This window comes from Cyrtonyx montezumae, unplaced genomic scaffold (assembly GCF_038088225.1).
Source record: "Cyrtonyx montezumae isolate F1298 unplaced genomic scaffold, pur_monq_1.0 scaffold_8, whole genome shotgun sequence".
NCBI classification, from domain to species: domain Eukaryota; kingdom Metazoa; phylum Chordata; class Aves; order Galliformes; family Odontophoridae; genus Cyrtonyx; species Cyrtonyx montezumae.
In genome coordinates this window covers 45,924,079-45,947,082 of record NW_027072089.1, presented here as the reverse complement: position 1 = coordinate 45,947,082, position 23,004 = coordinate 45,924,079, and the positions used below count along the sequence as shown (strand labels likewise).

General features: G+C 40.3%; 1 protein-coding gene across 4 annotated transcripts in view; it reads left to right on the top strand.

Annotated features, from left to right (window-relative positions):
• Positions 1–23,004, top strand: part of MYOM1 (myomesin 1) — a 72,220-nt gene that overhangs the window by 35,049 nt on the left and 14,167 nt on the right. For 2 of the 4 annotated variants that reach the window (XM_065751989.1, XM_065751990.1), the window contains exons 18-33: positions 882–1,208; positions 2,801–2,997; positions 4,200–4,326; positions 5,061–5,245; positions 6,231–6,345; positions 10,882–11,038; positions 12,009–12,115; positions 12,228–12,272; positions 17,057–17,193; positions 17,961–18,105; positions 18,460–18,519; positions 19,270–19,337; positions 20,439–20,552; positions 21,209–21,296; positions 22,003–22,041; positions 22,127–22,232. In XM_065751989.1, coding sequence (XP_065608061.1) covers positions 882–1,208; positions 2,801–2,997; positions 4,200–4,326; positions 5,061–5,245; positions 6,231–6,345; positions 10,882–11,038; positions 12,009–12,115; positions 12,228–12,272; positions 17,057–17,193; positions 17,961–18,105; positions 18,460–18,519; positions 19,270–19,337; positions 20,439–20,552; positions 21,209–21,296; positions 22,003–22,041; positions 22,127–22,232 — 2,017 coding nt within the window. The remainder of the gene's footprint in view (positions 1–881; positions 1,209–2,800; positions 2,998–4,199; positions 4,327–5,060; positions 5,246–6,230; positions 6,346–10,881; positions 11,039–12,008; positions 12,116–12,227; positions 12,273–17,056; positions 17,194–17,960; positions 18,106–18,459; positions 18,520–19,269; positions 19,338–20,438; positions 20,553–21,208; positions 21,297–22,002; positions 22,042–22,126; positions 22,233–23,004) is intronic. The other 2 variants (XM_065751991.1, XM_065751992.1) reach the window with 2 other exon arrangements.

The window sequence follows — 23,004 nt, the reverse complement described above, 5'->3', positions numbered from 1 at the left end:
TTCAGCATCTATTGGTAACTAATTATTTTGATTTACAGTGCTGTCCACATATAACATTTTATCTGTAGATCTTATGTATTGCATCACAGCCACGCTTTCACAGTCGTTGCAATCTTGTAGGCTGTTCACCTTCACCATTCAGACTTCACGTGTTTCTTGTGAACTGCTTTAGGAGGGCACTGCCAATTACACTTCATAGTCATCCAGGAAGAAGGAATGTCATTCTGATCCTCTAATGTGGTATTTATCACCTTGAGAACACACCATCCTATATAGACAGCTCTTAAGGAATGTGTTTTCGCACCTAAACCAAATAATAAATGTAGTGTGCTTTTTGCAAACTTTCTATAACCCTCTGTGTTCTCCCTGTGTTGATGAATTATTACTGTTTGCCACTGCATCAACTAATCCATACAGACTAATGAGATCACTGGACTAGAACAAATTGTGTGTCTGCAACATCCTCACTCTTATTTATATCAGAATCCCAAAACTCAGCCTTAGAGCAGAGAGTTGTGCTCCTTGGTAATTTTGGGATCTCCTTGGTAATCTTGGGCATTTTAAAAAGATCAAAATATGACTTGGAAGATCTAATGCTAAAATAATTATAGAAAATGAAGATTGCCATTAACTTTCCATATTTCTTCTACTCTGAAAATTAGACATTATTAGAAGAACATAACTTGTGAGGATGTTGAGAGGTAGTCTATGCATTTCAAATTTTTGTGCGTCTAAGCATAGTGTTTTGTCCATAAGAACTGTCAGTTATCATGTTTTCTCTGTACTGTTCACTGCCTGCATTTCTTTGCTCTGTTGAGTAAACGACAAAAAATAAATGTATTCTAATTCAAAATGTCTTTACTGTTTTCTGGCAATTATAGGGGGAGGATTGCTTCATGGTGTGTGTCCTGAACTGAGTGGTAAAGCTGATGGACTAACAGACTGCACTACCAGCTGGGAAGGCATGCATGAGTCCTCCCAGCCTATCTTTGACACAGATGCTTTGCTAAAATGCAATGCTAAATTTAATAGAGACCCACTACCCAGTAGCTCTGACAAACTGGGGAGTACAGGAGACAATAACTTGAGAGACATGGTTAAGGATGCTATTACATCTGCACCACAAAAAGTCGTTGCTAAGCAGGCAAGTAAGTCTCAAGCCCAGGATCCTTTGACAATGGAAAAAGTGAAAAAGAAGAAAGATATAGGTGAGAATTAATACATAAATAGCTTTCACTCCTTTGGGTCATCCACTTTGGATGGTTGCAACCTGCACTCACCCATACCACAAGTGAACATTCTCTCCAGTGATGCATCTTCCAGCAATCATAGCAACTATGTGCTCAACTCAAAGTCATTGCGTATGTAATGTTTTTTGTGAGAGACCATTACACAAACTTATGGGTTATTGAAAGTGAAACATGTATTCATTCACTAATTTAATAGCTTGTCTGAGTATATATTAATATATCCAGTACCGTGTGCCTACATCACATCAGTAATTTGTTCTCTGTTAGCAGTCTTGTTACCTAGTTTATGGGTTATGTATGTGTAGAGGAAACAAAATCTGATTACAACGGTAAGTATGAAAATCTGCGTTGTGTGAAGATCCTTTGTGGATTTATGCCTAAGCTACAGTTTATCCTCTGAGTTGCAGTGCTAATGAACATTGTGTGATATCCCTGACTGATGGTCATATGTAATGAGGGAAACCTGTCAAGTTGAAGACACGTGGACAAAAGTACATTTTATGTTGTCAACACCTAACTGCCCATCGTGCCTATGAAACATGGAGCTTGAATTTCATTTAAGCCTTGGTACTTGGCCAGTGAATGAATTTAGTTCACTTCCCATGCCATGGGAGATTCATGAAGTGAGATTCAAAAAGCTTGTTCAAAACTCTGAACAGCAAACAGAATACAGGGGCTGCATCTGGGGCTAGATAATGTTGTGATAGAATACCAAAGACAGAAGTATGTGATATAAGATTTCTGTCAAATTTGGAAGGTCACAGGTATGGCTTTTAACACCAGTCATGATGTACTGAGTGTGGGCAAATATTTTTCCAATACGTATGGAGAGGGCATTATAAAAAAACAGGTTGGGAGAAGTTAATGATTTCTGTATTGTCAAAACACTATTTAAAAAGAAAAAAAGTGGATAATGCTGCAAATTTTGTAAAGTAAGTTCTAGTAACAGACATGTTCCATTTCCAGTCAGCCTACAGTGCCAATGATCGTGCTTACTTCCATTAAGGTAAGATGAAGGGTGCAATGATAAAGTCTACACAGTGTGTAAATTTAATAACAGTGATAGTAATAAACAGATAACTGACATTCTGTGAAGGGAAGAATGTGGGCCTATTAAAAAAAAAGGAACTATAATAGTTATTATGTGTGAAAAAGGATTCAATTTCAGCAAAAGAAAACAAATCATTGCATCTCTAACTTTTTACTTTTCTTGCAGTGTTAGTTTTAGTTCCTCATTTTTCACAGTTTTAAAGCAATTGATGATCACTTACATCAGAGCTGCAATTGCAACACATTCTTTCACTGTGTATCAGCTTGCTTCTCAAAACCAAATTGTCTCGAAAATTAATTCCTATGTGATTTGAATTTTCATGTTTGGTTTACAGAAGCTTTTATCCTTCATTTCTCATTCCAGCAAAACTCCCTTTGGTTGCACAAATATTTTCCTAACTTGGAAATGCAGGATGGGGGCCACCTGAATATGGTAACCAAATGCCTGTCTGGCTATTGAGATATTACCTCCTACTTACGTGTTATTCATGTTGAAACAGCTGCTCCATCTCCACCATATGACATCACGGTCCTTGAGAGTGTTCGGGACTCCATGGTGTTAGGATGGAAACAACCCAAAGCCATTGGGGGAACTGAAATTACTGGCTACTACGTGAACTACCGTGAAGTGATTGGTGGAGTTCCTGGGAAATGGAGGGAGGCCAACATTAAGGCCGTCACTGAGAGGGCATACAGGGTAAGAGGTCAACGTCTGCTATTACTGAGGATGCAAACAGTATTTCCAAAAGAGATCTTGAAGACAGGTTAGGATGATGATATAGTTCAGTGCAGATTGATTTTTCAGAGGCCTATATCCAAGGTGCATATTTCTGCTGTCTTCTCATGAAGACATACCATAATTATACTAAGGATCACAGTAAACATATTTGTCCTTACTCTAAGGTTTATCTTGCTTGAAAGATGGTACACAAGTGACAGACGTTATTTTAGAAGTAGTTGTGACTTCAGAAAACTTTAACAGATGGTATTAAAACAGTGGTTTTGTGTCGTGGTTAATATGTCATTGAAACTGCAGCTTCTTGTACTGCAGAAATTCCATGGTACCATGAAATCCTTTGTTGTTCTACTAGCTTCCTTGTTAGTGTTTGTCTCAAAGTGGTGGAAATTGTCTGTTCACAGGGGCTTTATGTGTACTTTTAGTGCAATATCTAACACTCTGATGCCCTTCTGTTCACCTCATTACATAAATCCACTTATTTTAACAAATAGCTCACTAAAAATGGAGAAGCAAATGGATAATAAAATTTAGTTAACTCCATTAAATTCTTCTCTGTACAGTTATTTGTAAACTTGTCTGTTATTCTGGCACCAACCATCATCTGTGAATTAATTCTTCTGGAATAGACTGGACTTTGGAAGTTACGTCCCCACAACTGTCATTCCTGCTGAGCTTGATGACTTCCCCAGTGCTTGCTGATAGTGGAACCAGCTCTGTGCTGGCTGGGTTTTGTTATTAGTTCTAAAGGCCATTTTAGCAGTACAGCGCTAGCTACGGTTTAGCTGAGCTGCTTTGCTATTGAAAAGGAATGCTAGGACTGAATTTCACCCTGCTGCAAGGACAACTCTTGCCTTAAGTGAACTTGCTGTGTATCATGAGACAGATTAGTATAACTGTTGAGCAATATCCTGCTCCCTCCTTGACTATCAAAGTGTTGTTCAGTAGGAACATAGTTTTAAAATCTGAGCATGCTGAGAACTGTCATATGCTGTGTCACTGATTAGAAGAAGGAAAGCCAGGATAGTTATTCCCTTATGTGTGATATCAATAAAGCTTTCATCTCTTAAGCACTTAAAAGCATGTTCACATGTTAGATGATTGTGACTTTCTCCTGAGGCCTTAATCCAAAGTTAATAAATACTATCTTATTGGATCCACAGATTGAAAACCTGAAGGAAAACACGGTGTACCAGTTCCAGGTAGCTGCTGCTAACCTGGCTGGGGTTGGAACACCCTCACTACCCAGCAAGCCCTTCAAATGTGAAGAGTGGACCATTGCTGTACCTGGTAGGATCCTGAGTGTGACATGGGGGTTAGTGCCACCCACAGCGTGCCCTGGGACAGATAATCTAAGTTCTCAATGTCTTCAGTTTCTATGGCAGTCAGTGGGTACTGAAGTTTATACCCAGGCCTGCACCTCCATCACATTCTTTTAATGTACTTACATTGATGAATTAAGCAATGCTGACATAACCAGTAGCATTTTACAAGCAGCTTGTGTTTTCTTTATCTTTACTGCTTGGTTTCTGTACTGTGTCTGCCATTGTGCTCCCTAGTTTAAACTGTAGACATAAAAACCTGTCTAACAGAGAAGGCAGAGTGTCCTTGTAGCCCTTATGTCATGTATTATATATTACTTCAAGGCCGGCTCTCTGACCTTTTAACACTCACTGAAATTAATGAGAACAACCTCCATTGGCTTCAGTGGACTTTAAAACCATCCTTGAAGCAGCACGTTAGCTTAATAATTAACTTATTTCCTTGAATTTGGAGTTATTTGTTATTTTGTTTGTTCGTAAATATTTGATCAAGATACCAAATCTCAAAAACTTGAGTTGTTTTTTGGGGCTAGTCTTCTTATTAGGTATGGATCATATTCATATCTCATCTAGGTCTGATACAATGCAACTGCAAATCTTAACTTCACCTTTGGATGTGCAATCTGTTGTTTGATTTTGAAGTCTTATGCATCAATCCATTCGGTCTTTATTTTGATTCCAATTTTCACTCTTCCCTTTCAGGGCCACCTCATGATGTCACATACACAGAAGTTAGGAAGGACTCTTTGGTATTACTGTGGAAGGAACCAGTTTATACTGGTCGTAGTCCTATAGCTGGCTATTACATTGATATGAAGGAAACTGAAGCAAAGGAGGAACACTGGAGAAGCGTCAATGAGAAGCCACTTCAAAAGAAGTACTTGAAGGTAAATTAGTTTATACCATTACATTTGTATTGATTCTTAATCTTGAGGAAATCAGTCATAGACCTACATAGCATTTATTGAAGACACTCAGAAGAAGGCTACGTTGTGCCTAGGACACTCATGTATGAAGTGTGTAGTCAGACAAGGCAGTAACGTAGAAGGTAATCTGTTATGACAAAAAAAGGAAAAACAAAAGAAATAGTGGTGAAACTGCATATCATTCTTACAACACAAGAGGCATCCCTAGTATTTCCTAGTTCAAAGAGCAATGCTACACAAAAACATTACACAAAAATGGATGTTGTAATAATGTGGTATGTGGTTCTTTCAAACACAGATTACTCTCTCCACACATTTCATGGTAAGTAAAACACAAACATTTCCCACTGTTATGTCACATAATTTTGCAGAATGAGAATCAAGTGTATTTCAATTTCAGATGTATCTACATCTGAAGTGGATTAGCTACTTTTTATGCTTTCCAGAACTTTTGGAATATATTTACTTTAGGGTTTGATCTTTTCACACATTTTATAGGAGCATTTACAGGTGTTACAATGTTACTGCAATTGCTTAATATAATACAATTAGATTCATACAGTTAACTGCCCTTCTGGTTCTATAGGAGTGGAACCGGGACATTTTACTGATAATTTATCTGCTGTAAAAGATTGTGCTGTTCCAGAGGTCAACATGAGTTAAAAACATCCAGTTCAAATAACAATGCTCCTTTTATAAATAAATCAGTGACAGCTGTGACACTGCCTAAATGTTAGCTATGCATACAAGGAAAGCACAAACCAAACATATCAGTCATGCCTCTCCAGGTCTGAAAAAAGAAAAAGAAAAAAAAAAAAAAAAGGAAAAGGAGCAAAAGAAAAAATAAAAGAAATATGATTGTCAGGCATCTAGACTGGCACTGCAAAAAGTAGGAAATTAAAATTGGTGTTTTGTAATACATCATGCGTGTGTTTGCTTCCTGCAGATAGCTGGCCTAACAGAAGGGGTGAGCTATGTGTTCCGTGTTCGGGCGACAAACCAGGCTGGTGTTGGGAGACCATCAGATCCCTGTGATCCCGTGGTAGCTGAGACACGACCAGGTTTGTTAGAAATGCTGCCTCTTTTTGGCATATTTAAAGAGGTGCCTGTCTGTGTGATGTGTTTGCACGCAGGCTACATGTGAACAACCTGACCTTTCTCGAAGTCAAATGTTCTTACTATGCAGGAAACAAGTTGAAGATTGTACCCTACCACCTGGTCAGATGTTTTAAGTCAGGACAGGTTTTCTTACTTTAACTACTCAGGAACATATAATTATATTATGTGTATATTGCAATAGAACTGTGCACAAGTGGAGGACCCACTGAGATCAGCCCAACCAAAAATTCTACAGATGTAGGCTTTGCCCTTCCTATGGTAAATTATTTGTTCCTCTCTCTTCTCTTTAATTTATACAGTGTACCTGAGGAAAGGGAAAAAGAAATTACTCTTTACCTTTAGCATTTAAAGTAAAGGTTTTAAAAATGTAATCCTAAGAAACCTTGAATTGTCTTCCAGTGAGGCTGTAAACATGATTAAAAGGATACATGAAAACAGAGGTAGAAAAGAATTAGAAATCTTAGAATGGGAAGACTAGAGTGATTATCAGTGAAGCTGGAATGGGAAGGAGAGGCTGAGATAAAAGGGGGCACTACAGGGTAAATCTTACCATGTTGACAGCTGTAACCAGAATAACAGGCAGGAATGCTCATCCCAGTGCTCATCTGGTCATCCATACCTCAGATTCATCTCTCTCACAGCTACTGCATCTTTCTTTTCTTTCAAAAATAGAGTAGCCCTAATTTCAGACCTACCAACCACTGAAGAAGCATTACGGTTGCTTGCATCACCTGCAAGTAGAACAAGACAAGACTTAGAAGCCTAATCTTGAAAACAGCTTAGATACTGTGATAACAACCACTCCTAAAATGAAAATCAAACCAGTAGTAGTACTGAACTTTTGGCTTTACTAATCTATTTTCCTCGAGGGTTAACCTCCATCTGTCAGATTTTTTGTAAAATCTTGTTATGATGATAACATTTACATGTACGAAATAAAGGATGGGTCATACAATTAAAATAATATATGAATGTAGACTGTTTTGAAGAACAACAATAATAACAACAACAAAAAAAGATTTTTCAGCAATTTTCATGATTCAGTGAGGTCCAAGTTCAATCTGGCACTATGAATATGAGTAGAATAGTTGTTTTGAAGACCTCACAGTTAGAGAAGGAGATGAATCTCAGGACTGTGACCCTTCTGCAAGGCAGGCTGCTGTTCAGAGCTGTGATGTCTGATGGATCACAGGAAAGTCAGGGAAGTTGAAAATGATTTACTTATACAAATCTGCTTGACCCATATTTTGAGCTGAGGTCTGCAGATACACTATTCACCAAACTAAGCTTCTTAATACTGCTAAGAAACAACAAAAGGCTTATTAAAAAACGTATTTCAGAAAGCAGTCTCCTAAATAGGCTTCCAGCTTTCTCACTCAAACCACACAAATCTCAAGAGAAATCATACAGTTTTTAAAAATTGCCACAAGTCTTCTGGTGTTGCCCAGTGAACGCCATTTTTATTAACATCGTGGATGGAGACAAAATATTGCAAGATCTCTCTAGACAATTTCTGCTGGAATGTCACTGGAATGTTGGCAGACATGTAAAATTACCAGGAGACTGAGCTCTCTAACCAAAGAATGTAAGTAAATAACATCCTGAATGGAAATACTTGTTTTAAAATGAGTGGTATCAGTTTTCTTTATCCAGTTACACGTATTAATACAATGGTATGATAATTTCCATCCTTCCTTTGTTTAAAAACCATATTCCACTTTTACAGTTATCTCTTAAAACTAAATAGAAAGCCCACACACATAAAAGAGGAAAAAAAAAAAGGATGGAAAATCCAGGAATGTAGGCTAGTCTTGAGCTGAAACTTTATATTTGGACAAAATCAGTTTGGTGATTTTGCAGATCTCACAGGAGACAAGAGAAGTGTATGAGCAGACTGAATCTCTTCCCTGATCCTTCTCAGGTCTTTTCTTAGTTCTTTTGCACATTGGGACAAAGAGAAGTTAGATTTTGATGCTGCATCAATTGCTTCAGGAGGGCTTGGCACAGGAATTTGATCTGCACAGGGAGTCAGACTACAGGATCCAACCTTCATCCTTACCTGAAGAGTTTTGCTGTGGGCTTTTGTAAAGCCTTTTTACAGAAGGATACCACATGTTTGTGTGAATCCTTGGCTGCAAGATGGTGCACGCGAGGGCTGTTTCAGCCAGGGCAATCTGCTGGAAGTCCCCCACATCGGTGAGCTCACCTGGTCTCTCACAATGCAATCAGAAGCACATTAGGATACTATAAAATTACAATTACCTGATTTTTCTGACTCTGCCTTGGGTGCTGACCAAAGCTATAGCAGATGTAAAAATTTAACCCCATGGCTGCTACAAATTTACTTTAATCATAAACCCAGTTGGACACCAAAATCCCTTCAGCTAACTAATAGACAAGGTTAACGTCAACAAGAGAGGTTTTGAACAGCATGTTTGGTTTTATGACAAAATCTCAGAAATGAATGAAATTAATCCCAGTCAACTTTTCTGACTAGCTGTAGACAAGGTGATGCCTGTAACTCCAGTGTTTTCATGCTGTCTGCTTTATCTTAACATCACCTCTTTCCTTTCAATGTAATGAAGCCCTCAGATCAATGCACTTCAACGGTATGTGATATGATAAGCACATATTTTATTCTTTATCATGGCTTTAAGAGTGACTCTGGATCACATAATCACAGAGTTGTAGGTGTTGGAAGGGACCTATGGAGATCACCTAGTCCAACCCCCCTGCAAAGTAGGCTGTCTGTACAAACCACCACATTACCTAGAAAGAAGGAAATAAGGCTGCTGTTATTATGGCAGCTTCTTTGGTTACTCATCATGGCGTAGGCAAAGTCCTCTGCCCCAGTAGTTTAAAAAATATGTATTTTTCTTACTTCCACAAAATGATTAGAAATAAAAGCCATCATTGCTTCTGGAGATATATGTTATGCATTGTATTCATTATATGAATACTCTAATACAAATGTAAGAGGCACTGCTCTTCAAATGTACCTCCTGGCTGTGATTCTTCGCGCATCACATCGGCTGCCACCCAAGATTCATGTGCTACTGATCCAGAGGAACTTAACACTGGTGAAATGTCAAGCAATGAATTTGCATATAATAAATTACATTATACTAATTTTGAAAAATGTGCAGCTGCCTCGCAAAATATTTGTAGACTTTAGGATCCATTAATCATCTCCTAGTTCTTATTGTGCTTCATTCCTGTGAGGGCTGGTAAATAACAGGACAAAACCAAGGGTATGAATCTAACCTTTCATTAAATAGTCATGGCAAATTTTAAATAAGAAGGCTGCATGTACACTAGTTGTCATTACAGTGCCTGAGAGGATGTGTATAGTGCAGGGATGATGAAACACAGAAATCTCCTTGCGTACTTGAGTGAGACTCATTAAGAATTATGCTGGAAACAAAGAGCTTAATTTCAATGTCGGGAATAGGGCTCTTGTCATTAAGATACAATGCATTGTGAGAAAACATGCCATTAGCATTCTGGGCAGCCCAGCATTGTGTTAAACTCTGTAATACAACGTGAGTACCCTGTTCAGAGGTAAGCTCCAGCTCTGAGCTGTTCAGAGGAAGCTGGAAGTTCTCCAGCACTTCTCGGTGCTTTCAGTGGCATTCCCACACAAGCTGCTGAAATGAAAGCTAATGCCACAGCTACAGGATTCCCAGACAAAGTTCCCCCAGCTTCATGATGTGCATAGGGAGCAGGAGGGAGGTGCGTTCCATTTCTTGATCTGGGACTCACTCAGGAACAAACTGGGTCACCTTATCCAGCCCAAGGACTGCAGATACTGGCAAAACAGGGTGGGCGACTTAGAGGCTAATTGCAAATATTCACACCCTTTGTGTGCCCGCGTTAATGCTGCAGATGGAGGCAGGGCCAGATGCCAAGCACAGCAATTAAGCCAACCTCCCCGAGTGAAGCCAGTCACCAAAAATGCATCTCAGTTGCACACATCTGCTGCTTCAGCAGCTTGGTTGTTTCCTCTTTTCCATCCTGCACCTTTTCAAACATCTGCACCTGTACCTAGTATTCCCTTTAGAGCTTTCGTTTGACTAGGGAATGAGAAACTCTCGCTACATAATGAAAACACTTACTACCCCTTAGCATAGAAAATATTGCTATTTAATAATTCAAGCATTTAATGGAATTGGAGACTTGCATGTTTTCCCCTTCAGGGGTTTTTTCCGGAGTAAATATAGTCTTGTGGGTGCTTAGACTTGCTCAAGTAAATCAGTTGATTTATAACGCTTTTTAATCTGTTCCCTCATTTTTTTTTTGTGTGTGTGTGTGTTAGGATGAGAATTCTAGTCAAGAGTCAAGGATTGATGTTGTCAATATTTGCAGCACTTTATGTGACACTTGACAAAATAGAAAGGGTTTCTTTAATCCACTCTATGAATCAGACTTGTTTGCTGTTATCTCTAAGAAAATGGAATTGCCTTGCTCTGATCTTCCAGGAACTAAGGAAGTGGTGGTTAATGTGGATGACGATGGAGTCATTTCCTTGAACTTTGAATGTGACCAGATGACTCCCAACTCTAAGTTTGTTTGGTCCAAGAACTACGAGCCAATTGAGGATGACTCTCGACTGGACATCGATACCAAAGGAGGAAAGTAAGAGCGCTCAGTGGTAACAGTCATCTCATGTTTGAAAAACATCAGCAGGCCACAAAAATCCATCTTTTCTGTATGGATGACCTCAGTAAGAATTGTGTCTGCTCCAGCATGAGTATGCTGTTTGTTGGCAAGTGTGTGTGCAGGCCACAAGGAAATTGTAGCTTGCACAGAATGAGTCAGGCCTTCTGGTTAGGCGGTTTACTCATAGTTGTGTTTAGGCACAGAGTGAGAAAATCTGCTCTGTCCTCTTATAACCTGCCAACGAGGACAGATTATTCCAATTGCTGTTATAGTGAATCTCCAAAGGCTTAAATTATTTGTCTGCTTGCTAAATGTTTTGACTGTGTAACACTGTCACAATCATCTGAGCAGGACACTGTTTTGATAATGTCACCATAGCCTGATTTGGCAACATCCATAACTCCCTACAAGCCTAATACATTTCTTCAGGCATTTTTTTGGAGAGGAAGAAATGGCAAATGTACCAGTGAAGCCTACGAAGTATCTGTCTGCTCTTCCAGTTATAGAAACAATGCAGGAAGAAACAGTGGCTCACACCACTCTTTGCATTGCATATAAAAGCTGAATCAGCCTGCACTCAGGGAATCCTCAGACAATATGCTTGTAAGTCCAATACTTCTAGAACTATCTAACAGCCTTACAGCTTCTTGGAGAAGTAACAAATCTTTCACCTGTTGTCCCAGAAGAGGCAGCTTGTCAGCTTTCATTTTCATGAGTGCTTCATGGACTGAACTATTTCCATTTGCACCATGCATGGCAGAACCTACCTGGTTTATTCTGATCAGGACACCTGTATATGCCTTACAGTCAGAGCAGAAGCTAATACAAGGGTGTTTGGATCTGGTTTTGCAAAAGTAAAAAAGAGCTCGGTTCACACTGGCCTTACCTTTTTATCTCATCTATTTATTTATTTATTTATTTATTTGTGCGTTTGTTTTTCCCAAAGGTCAAAAGCAATCTTTAAGGATCTTGGGGAGGATGATTTGGGAATTTATTCCTGTGTTGTTACCGACACTGATGGAGTTTCATCAGGCTACACAATTGATGAGGAAGGTAGGCACACAGTGTCTTCTAAAGATGCCTGTTTTGCTTTCACTTCTGTTTCTTCCTGCTTTTGTATTTCTTGTATCCATAATATCCATGTATCACTTCATATCTTTTGCAGAAATGAAACGCCTGCTTGCTCTGAGCCATGAACACAAATTCCCAAGTAAGTGAAACAAACGTGTCTGTAGGGGAGAGTTTTGTGTGCACTGGGGTATGTATCACAAAGCTCCTGCCAGCATCAGATAGGGAAGTTGCTAGACTGCTTCCAAATGAAAGCGTTTTTGAATTGAAAATCTATGATTCCTTTCTTTTTCTCTGTTCACTCAGGGCACTTGTGTATTGCTGATGTTCTTCCTGTTCTTTTGCAGGTTACTGATCTAAGCATAAGTATATGCTCTATATTGGGAATCCTAATGGTTTTATTTCTTCTTCATAGCAGCTTTTTGTCCTTACTCAGAATGCCTAGTCTGATCTGAACTCTGAATTTGAAAAAATATCTTCCCCTCTAATTTCACCCCAATTGAAATTAAAACAATTTAAAATGACAGTTAACAGAGCAAGCAAGGTAATTATCTATATATACAGAATTATTCTGCTGAAATTCAACACAATCTGTTCCACTTGGAGATGTAAAAACCTTTCCTGCTGGGTGGGGTGGTACTTCTGTCAAGTCCACAGACTTATGTTTTCATGATATCCTGACAGTGGCACAACCTTGTTATTTTTAGTGGAATGTGGTTTGAATAATTGAAGAAAACAATAAGCTGTAGATGGAATCCTGTTATACACAGCAAGATGAGACCTAAGCCTCACCTTATCTTCTTCCACTACCTTTTCTTCTTTGTTCCAGGCAATGAAACTCCTGTCTGGGCTTTTACACCTTCAGCTCTGAGCATGTGCTCACCTTTGCCAGCCCAGCCTGGATCATGCTCTCATCCCTGCCACAGCTCAGCCACAGAAATTGCCTGTCTTTCTGTACACGTCATTTCCCTCTGGGTCTTTTCCATATCAGCTCTGCTCTTCTCAATATTCTGACAGCCTAAGCACCCCCTGTTTACTTCTGCTCCTCCCAGCCCTATCTTCAGTCTGAGCATGAGTCACCACAGCGCCTTATTGCTGTCACCTGCCCTTACTTGCCCCAACCCTTCTCTACTCAGCCCTTTGCCACATTCTGTGTTAATAATAACTAACGTCACAAAAATAAGTTCCTCAGGACACAGAATGTGGGTTTGGGTTTTTTTTAATGTGTTGTTAGGTATCAGTGCACTCTCAGCTGGGCATGGAACCTCCAGGAGCAGCAGGCACAACCAAAGGAGGAAACTATTTTTCTTGCTTTGGGCATGCTAGGCCCTGTGAACACTACAAAATTATAAATTACAATTATAGGTTGAGATATATCTTCCTTTACCTAAGAGACTAGAATTATAATAATGAGCTCCTACAGATCAACTTAAAACATGAAACTTTGGTCATCTCTCTGAATAATCACAGAATTGCAGAAGTTGGAAGGGGCCTCAAGAGACCATTGAGTCCAACTCCCCTGCTAAAGCAGGTATGGTACAATGGGTCACACAGGTAGGCATCCTGATGAGTCTTAACGATCTCCATAGAAGGAGACTCCACAACCTCTCTGGGCAGAAGAAGCTCTTTCACGTTAGTATGGAACTTCTTATGTTCAAGTTTTAGGTCATTGCTCCTTCTCCTATCACTGTACAGTGCTGAAAAGACCTTGGCCTCATCCAGTTGCCTCCCACCGTCCTTTACATATTTATAAACATTTATCTAATGAATATACAAATTCCTGACAAAAAAAAAAAAAAAAAAAGTTGTTGCAATTTCTGATTCAACCTAGGCTCTTGCACATTGTTTTGTTTGTACCTTTCAACTGCACTTAACTCTAACTTCAACTCAGAAACATCTGCAGCTAGTAACTCTGTGGGAAAATGAGTTCCCAGAATCACAGAACTGTAGGGATTGGAAGAGACCTCCAGAGATCATGGAGTCCAACCCCCTGCCAAAGCAGCTCCCTAGCCCAGGTTGCACAGGTAGGCGTCCAGGCGGGTCTGGAATGTCTCCAGAGAAGGAGACTCCACCACCTCTCTGTGCAGCTGTGCCACTGCTCCGTCACTGCACTGGGAAGAAGTTCCCATGCACATTTGTGTGGAACTTCCTATGCTTCAGTTTGTGGCCATTTCCCATTGTCCTATCACCACTATCACCACACACTGCAGAGAAGAGTCCAGCCTCATCCCTTTGCCTCCTGCTCCTTAGATATTTATAGACATGGATCAGATCCCCTCTGAGTCTTCTTTTCTCAAGACTGAACAGACCCAGGTGTCTCAGCCTTTCCTCATAAGGGAGGTGTTCCACATCCTTTATTATCTTTGTGGCCTTTCACTGGACTCTTTCAAGGAGATCTTTTCCTTTCTTGAACTGGTGATCCCAGAACTGGACACAATACTCCATGTAAGGCCTCACAGGGCAGAGTAGAGGGGGAGGATCACCTCCCTCAACCTGCTGGCCATGCTGTTTTTAATGCACCCCAGGATCCCTTTGGCCTTCTTGGCCACTAGGGCACACTGCTGGCTCATGGCCAGCTTGTCATCCACCAGGACACCCAGGTCCCTCTCCTCAGAGCTCCTCTTCAGCAGTTCATCCCCCAACCTGTACCAATGCGTGTGGTTATTCCTCCCTAGGTGCAAGACTCTACACTTGCTCTTGTTAAACCTCATCGGGTTCCTTTCTGCCCAACTCTCCAGCCTGTCCAGGTCAAGGACATGTAATGCAGTCCTACAGTACTCAAGTGCCCATGAACACAACAGTGAATTGGCGTTGGGTGCAAACAGATTTTCCAGCTCCTCAGTTTAGCATTAGCATCTGCCTGAGAATTTTCTGTCAACTGCATGTGATAATTTGTGATGCTATAAAAATAGGATGTGAAATCTTGAAAGCAACGTCTGGAAAATCCCTGAAGACAGTTGTTGTTTATTAAAATGGAAATATTTAGAAATAAGGCTATTGCTGGTAGAGGACTGTTAAACAGACCTATCTGGTTCATTTGGATGGGGCCTTTTCCCAGCAGTGAATCTTTTTGCATCCTTTCAGCTTCTTCTTGATCGGTTTCTGAGATATTTTCTTCCATTTTAGTCTAAGATATTCATTGTTAATTGCATACTGGGACTTTAACATTGCCACATTGTTGACAGTGAGACAAAAGCAGTGCAGCCTGATGTCTGTTCTCACCCTCCTCCTGTTATTTCTGCAGGCTCTGCAGCATTTCTGGTGGTTTGTTCTGAGAAATTATGCAAGATATAACATTCTTTTTGTTCCTCACAAGCAATTCAGTAGGGGAGGAAGCTTCACAAGTACCATTTGCATGTTGGGGCACACTCATAACCTGGTTCCTTTTAGGACTACTGTCCCTCTAGGGTTCATTTGTAACTATTTTCCTCTTCTCTGTTTTTTCTCCCATGTTCTCACCACCCAGAAGCTTTATATTCACCAAAGATGTGTTCTGTGCCACCACAGGCATGAGCGTGGGATGGCATATGTGCATGGAAAGGGTGCTCATGTGAAAGGAAGATGCAGGGAGTCCTTACACGTGGCCACCACCTGGGTTTGGCAATGGTGCTCAGCCCCAGAAGGCATCCCGTTGTGTAGAAATGTAGGATCATTAAGGTTGGAAAGACCTCCAGGATCATGTCCAACTGTCAGCCTGTCGCTACCATGCCCACTAACCATGTCCCTCAGTGCCCCACTCCCATGGTTCTTGAACAACTCCAGGAACAATTCCACCACCTCCCTGAGCAGCCTGTGCCACTGCCTCACCACTCTGAGAAGAAGAAATTTTTCTTAATATCCAACCTGAATTAACATGGTGGAAACTGAAAGATGCCAGGTGTTACATCAGTTCAAGTCCTCTCCCTGTAGTGACGCTTCTGAGGAAGTGAAGTTTAGGAAAAACCCTGTCCTGGGGTTTGTATGGGAGGAGGTATAGGGTGACACCCATCACCACACACTTAATCAGGTGTTTTGCAACGTGTTTGTGTACTCTCCTCTGTTACACCCTTGCAAGACAGACTTTACTCTGCTGTGAAAGTGGAGTTTGGGGCAGAGTTCACATACAGTGTGCATGCTCCAATGTATATGCATTTGTTGGAAATTTGAGAGTCCACTAAGACAGGTAAAATGATGGAAAATAATAAAATGAGCAAATATACCTAGATATCAGAGTATGCATGCCCCTTTCCAATGCTGCTGATTAAAATATATTGACAAAAAAATTAAAGTGAAAGCATGGTAAGTAATTTTACAGGCAGGAACAAGGGAAAAACAAGAAAAAACTGTAGTTTGTACTCTTTACAGGATTTTTTTTCCTGCTGACACAGCTAATTGCATGTGGTGAATTCCATTATTCACAAATAAACAGTTTTTTATTATTAATGGGGAAATTTAGGGCGTTTTGTGATAATCAGTGAGTTCTGGAGATAAAGGTCCCACTCAACAAGAATTACTTACAAAAATCTCCCAACCTGCAGTTCAGCAGCTGACTTTCTGATCTGCCTTTATGCTTGTTTTTTTTTTTCTTTTCTGTAATGAGTCAGTTCAGTGCCTTGCAACAACATTGTTAAATGACTCATTAAAAATATGTTTGCACCATGCAGGCTCACACTGTGCTGCAGAGATGCTTGCTGTTTACCTTTAGCTTTGTGTTAGAATGGAGGGACCCCAGCACATATTCATATTGTGAACATTTCAACCCTGCATGGACCTAGTGATAGAAGGATCAAACAATTCGATCTTGCCTGTTGCCTTGTGTGTATGTAGGTGGAGAGGCATTCCATTGATATGAAGAGTTGTTGTAAGCTAGTTACCTTGCATATGTTGGGTGAAAGGAAGAAGTGAAGAAAATAGTTGTTCATATGCTTCATTCTTTCTTCTTTATAGCTATTCCACTTGCCTCTGAGCTGGCAGTAGAAATTCTGGAAAAAGGAGAAGTGAGATTCTGGCTGCAAGCTGAAAAACTGTCTGGCAATGCAAAGGCTAACTTTGTATTTAATGATAAGGAGATTTTTAATGGAGAGGTAAGACTTTACATTGCCTTTTTGCATGTTTATGAGCAATAATATATGCTTATAAATATGCTTCCAATTAGAATTCCATGCTAGTGCATTTTCATCAGAAATAAAATATGTAATTGAAAACACCACTCACTAGAAAGAGTTTGTTTATAGTTCTGACCTCCAGCTAAATTCTACTGAACGAGTTTATAAAGTTCCTTCCCGCTTTCTTTGTGAGTACCACATGATCTGTTAAATAGCAGGGACTGTAGAAGATCCTGAAATGTAAGGAAGAAAATACTTACTCACAAGTAAGCAATTCTTGTGGTCTTCAAGGAATCACTGCAGTAGCCCAGATCATCCAGTGTCTTTTATCTACGGCCACTTGTGTTCTCTTCTCATATCCTTTTGCTGTATGGAGGAATGTATTACAACAAGGGAAAAGTCACAAGTGGTTGTTTGGTTTTGTTGCAGTACTAATAGAGCATTCCACAGGAATAGAGAGTCAGATCATTCTATACAAGAACTTAAAAAGTGTTGACTTATAAGCAGTAGTGTTCTAGAGAGGTACCAATCCATGCCTTTCATATACTCATCATAGAGCAGCACTGTCACATGCTTCTATCTTTAATAGATTTCTTATTGGTTTGGTTCTGTGTATAGAGCTAGGGAAAGAGATAGTGGGAGTGAGAACAAATTAAACAGAATTTCCCCTAAAGATATAAAACAATGTTTGCCAAATATTCTGTGATTTTGATATCCATTAATTAATTTACTTTCAATTCCTGAAGAAATATAAGATGAAGGTGGACCAGCATACTGGCCTTGTTGAAATGATTATGGATAAACTTGAGGACAAGGATGAAGGGACTTACACTTTCCAGCTGCAGGATGGAAAAGCAACCAACCAGTCCAGCCTGGTTCTCATTGGTGATGGTATGTGAATCTATGCTATGCAGTAGGCTAGAAATCCTATATCAGGGTTGTCAGTCATCACTTTTCCACCATTTTCCTGATCTACTACTATTAAAAGTTCATGTGGAACTTGTCTGCCTCAAATAGAGCAGAATATGTGTGTGAACTGATAATTTTAAAGTAAACCTGCTAAAGTAAGTTCCCTATATTAGATTGCATAGAAATTGCACAGTATTAAGTTGCTGAGAGAAAGCATGACCCCATGACAGGATTCTCTTTGACCTCCAAGGGACAGAGTTGCATTGGTTACAATAATGCACTAATAATTCATATAATACATGTATCCTCATATACGTTGATGGTTTTCATTTCCAGTATTCAAGAAGCTGCGAGATGAAGCAGAATTCCAGAAGAAAGAGTGGCACAGGAAACAAGGTATAATAAGAATATTCCCAAGGATCATATAGGTGTTAGTTTGTTGAGTGTTTGTTGATATTAATATACTCTAAATTGAAATAGATATTTTTATAGAATCAAAGAATCATTTGAGTTGGAACGGACCCTTAAAAAACACCTAGTCTATTCTGTTGTATAGTTGCTTACCTTTTCACAGAATCACAGAACTGCAGGGGTTGGAAGGGACCTCTAGAAATCATCTAGTCCAGCCCCCCTACCAAAGCAGCTCCCTAGCCCAGGTTGCACAGGTAGGTGTCTAGGAGGGCCTGGAACTTCTCCAGAGAAGGAGACTCCACCACCTCTCTGTGCAGCTGTGCCACTGCTCTGTCACCCTCACTGGGAAGAAGTTCCCACGCACATTTGTGTGGAACTTCCTATGCTTCAGTTTGTGGCCATTTCCCCTCATCCTATCAACACACACTGCTGAGAAGAGTCCAGCCTCGTCCCTTTGCCTCCCGCTCCTTAGATATTTATAGACGCGGGTCAGATCCCCTCTGAGTCTTCTTTTCTCATGTCTGAACAGACCCAGGGCTCTCAGCCTTTCCTCATAAGGGAGGTGTTCCACGCCCTTTATCATCTTTGTAGCCCTTTTCGAAGGAGAAATGGGAAAAATATAAACATTTTAAAACATCGCAGTATTCTTATTAAGAAAAACAGATTTGCCTTTGTTTTTGTATCATGATTACCACTGATGTGGTTTTAAAAAAATGTGTCTGTGATTTTGAACAGGTCCTCATTTTGTGGATCAGCTGGGATGGGAAGTTACTGATGAGTGTAATGTGATGTTGAAATGTAAGGTAAGAGGTAAAGAAAACACTAAGTGCAGCATTCAAAGAAACACTTTGATCAACATCTGTTTAGACGGCTAAAAGGACTAAATAGATGGCCCTTGGTTTTGGATTCTCAACTGCATAGTGGGTACTGACAGAGCCTCCGAAAGCACGTGGGCTAGTCGTGCTGGGGTGACTGCAGATAATCTGAGACAGGCAAAACTTACTTCCTGTTCAAGCACAAAGCAGTTCAAAAACTGATAAAGACAGTAGTGAAATCCAAATACTTTGTACTCCAGCAGTATAATCAGTAAACTTTGCTTTCTTTGCAGAAACACAATATCTGAATGAACAGCAATGCATTGGTTTCTGTGCATGGAATAGAAGGAAAAGGCTTCTGCAAAAGATCCTTCAGTAAACTCTTTTGTTGCAAACTCTTTGAGTATCACCACTGAGTTATTGGGGACTATGCACCTGCACAGCTTCCTAGGACATTTAAAAGAGAGACTGGGACAGGAACAGGGTGGAATGAAGGCAACATTTGTTCAGGAGGAATACAGTCTGCCTGCCTCAGGGCCATAGAGCTGTCATCCCCTGACAGCTCTCCCATCAGTTCTAGGCAGTGAGCTAGGTCTGTCATCCAGTCCCCAGCACATCCCCCTGGGTATTGCAAGCAGAGGAAAACCAGAACACTCTGTGCTCTTGCTGCTTATTTCAGACAAAACACCTTGGAATACAGCTTAGACATTTTTCAAATCTGTCATCCATCCATCCACCCACTGAGGAAAAGGGACCTTAATAGGAGTGATGACTCTGTGAATTCAAAGACTTTCTGATTATTGCCTGTTTATGTGTGTTAAATTCACATGGGCTGAGTTCACAGGATCACTGGACTCCTTGAAGCTGCTGAGAACCCTTTTTTCTCTCTTCTTTTCCCTTCTCTTTCCTCCTTGCAGCCTTCATTTTAAATGCGAGGCCTCCAACAGAGTCCCTGTAACTCACTACAATCAGGCTGCAAAGCTTTAGCTGTTCTTTCACGCTGATCCAGAGTCCAAACAGTCTAATCCACGCTATGTTCATCTAAACAAATGCAGAGAATAACTGTGATATGGTTTTCATCCATTTTAGGTGGCTAATATTAAGAAGGAAACGCATATTGTATGGTACAAAGATGACAGGGAGATAATGGTAGATGAAGAACACGACTTTAAAGATGGTGTGTGCACCCTGCTGATATCGGAGGTGAGTGACTGTCTTTGCTAGCCCTCATCTGAAGACAGTGGTATGAATTCAGATGAAAGATATGATCTGCTATTTCAGCAGAACAATTAAAAAAAGGAAGTGGGTTTTAAAAATGGAAAAACTCATGAGGCGTACGCATTTTATCTAAAACAAATTTCTATCTATAACTGTTCATTCTTATTTTCAGGAAATGATGACAGAAAAGATAATAAGCGTGATACTTCCTTTGTGTATCAGTTCACAACAGAATGAGACCCCGTTTATGTTGTGACTTGCACTCAGGAAGTGCTGCTCACTCCGTCCTCCTAGAGAACGCACTCTTGAAGTTACCCAAGGGACTTGCTTGAGATTTACAGTCTCAAGGCATGGAGTGTGACTCACATTAACCACTCAATCTCTTTGCTTTCGATTCTTCTAGCTGAGAAGGGGAATAAGCACGAGAAACCTGTGCAGATATTTTTCCTTCCATGAGCTATCAAGCCGCAGCCCAGCTGCTAGGCCCCATTCCAGAGTCCCAGCCAGGAGCAGGGCACCGGGGACACTAAGGGCAGCCTCAGAAATCAGGCACCTCCCTGGGGATGGGGAGAGGGTGAGGATGGGCTAGGGCATAAATCTAGACCTTTCTATGGAAACTCTTTGGAATACTGTTTTTACAGTTTTCTAAGAAAGACACTGGAATTTATGAAGTCATACTGAAGGATGACAGAGGAAAGGACATCAGTGAGCTGAAGCTTACGGACACAGGTCAGAGCCCTTTCTGCATGCTGTAAGGCAAGCAGCCTGTATGTGAGGTCAAGGCAATACAGACAGCTGCATGCGTCACCTTCCTGTGGTTTCCTTCCTCCTGCATAAGAGATCATCTCACTAGAAAAATGCAGATTTTTCAGTATGAGTAGTATTTGAATATGCCTTGTTGCATATAGAATTCTGGGAGGATGTGCTGACTGGTGCTAAGCTAGATGATAATTTCTTTCCTCAGTGTTTATCAACATTGTAAGTCAATAATCATAAGAAGAAATTATAGAACTGGATGTTTTCATAAGATTTCACTTTTTTTTTCATATAGCTAGAGACCTTTCCACTCACTGTGGCTACAGTGCTTTTAAAATTTCAGCTATACTTAATTTTGCAAGCAACTAGGGAAAAATAAAATCTGTTACAATGTAGATAGATGGGTTATTGTTCCAACTGAATATGGATATTCACATGGGAAATAAAGAGAATAGAGTTTAGCACTGCTGCAGCAGTATTCATGAAAGTAAAAGTCTGGAAACTGTGGAATAACAGGCAAATTTCTGCATTACTTAGCTTTCTGATACTTTTGAAAGTGTAGATCTGATTTCTTTTTTGGAACCTCCTGTGGGAATTATTTCAGAGGCAGTGCTTGTCCTATGATTGACTATGATGGAGCTGCAGACAGAGACTTAGTCTACTGTTTTTGTCTCCACAGCTTTTGCAGATCTGATGAATGAAGTATGCAGAAGGATTGGTAAGAATTTAATTCACTTCTCCAATTAATGACTCACTGTGACACTCAGTGAATGTCTACATATAAAGATGTGTTCTTCTTGCAGCTTTATCTGCAACAGATCTGAAAATCCAGAGCACAGCTGAGGGCATCAGGCTGTACTCCTTCGTCACCTATTACGTGGAAGATCTGAGAGTAGGCTGGGTGCACAAGTAAGTATGCCAAAGCTTTGCAGAAGTCAGTGTGATTTGGGGTTTGTAGATTCAGAAAGAACCTAGATGTATGAGACACACTAGGCCCAGTTGTCTTTCCATCATCCCTAATGAATCAGGGCTGCATTGCTTCAGAGCACTTCCACCTCCTGGGTGGGAGCTGCTTCTTCCTCTGGATTGGTTCTGAGGAGTGACACATGCATAATCTGTGGCACTGGCAAGCTCTGTTAGAGATCACTGCCTCTGGTTCAAAGATGCCTTGCCTGGAGGCCTGCTTGTCTAGAAGACATAATTCACAGGAACTGGGGCAAAAGGGCACATCCTCTTCATGCATGGGTTCATGTTTTGGAGGCAAAGCGAGCTTGAACGTGCACCCGGGGCAGTAAAATCCAGATAGGGCCTCCTGCAAGTTCTGTGAGCCTAAATGGGACAGACAGGGGAACCGAGACTCTAAAAATGAACTTGAATGTCCAGCTCACCAGAAAATTAATGGGAGTTTTGTACCCAAATCCATGAGACAGCTTTGGATTCTTACTCAGCGTAAACACCTTGTACTGGAAAACTCAAGAGAAGTAAACAACTCAGTTTCCTTTAAATCTATTATTAATATTCTTGCTGCTTTACTTCCTGTGGACATGGTAACACGTTGAGATTTTCCCCTTTCTTGGCATCCATTTGATCTGGTATCTCCAGCAGTCTCAAACGTTTCAAAACTGGGAGTGAATATGAATTATTCTGATTTTTTTCTCTCTCTTCGTTTTCTCTCTCTTTT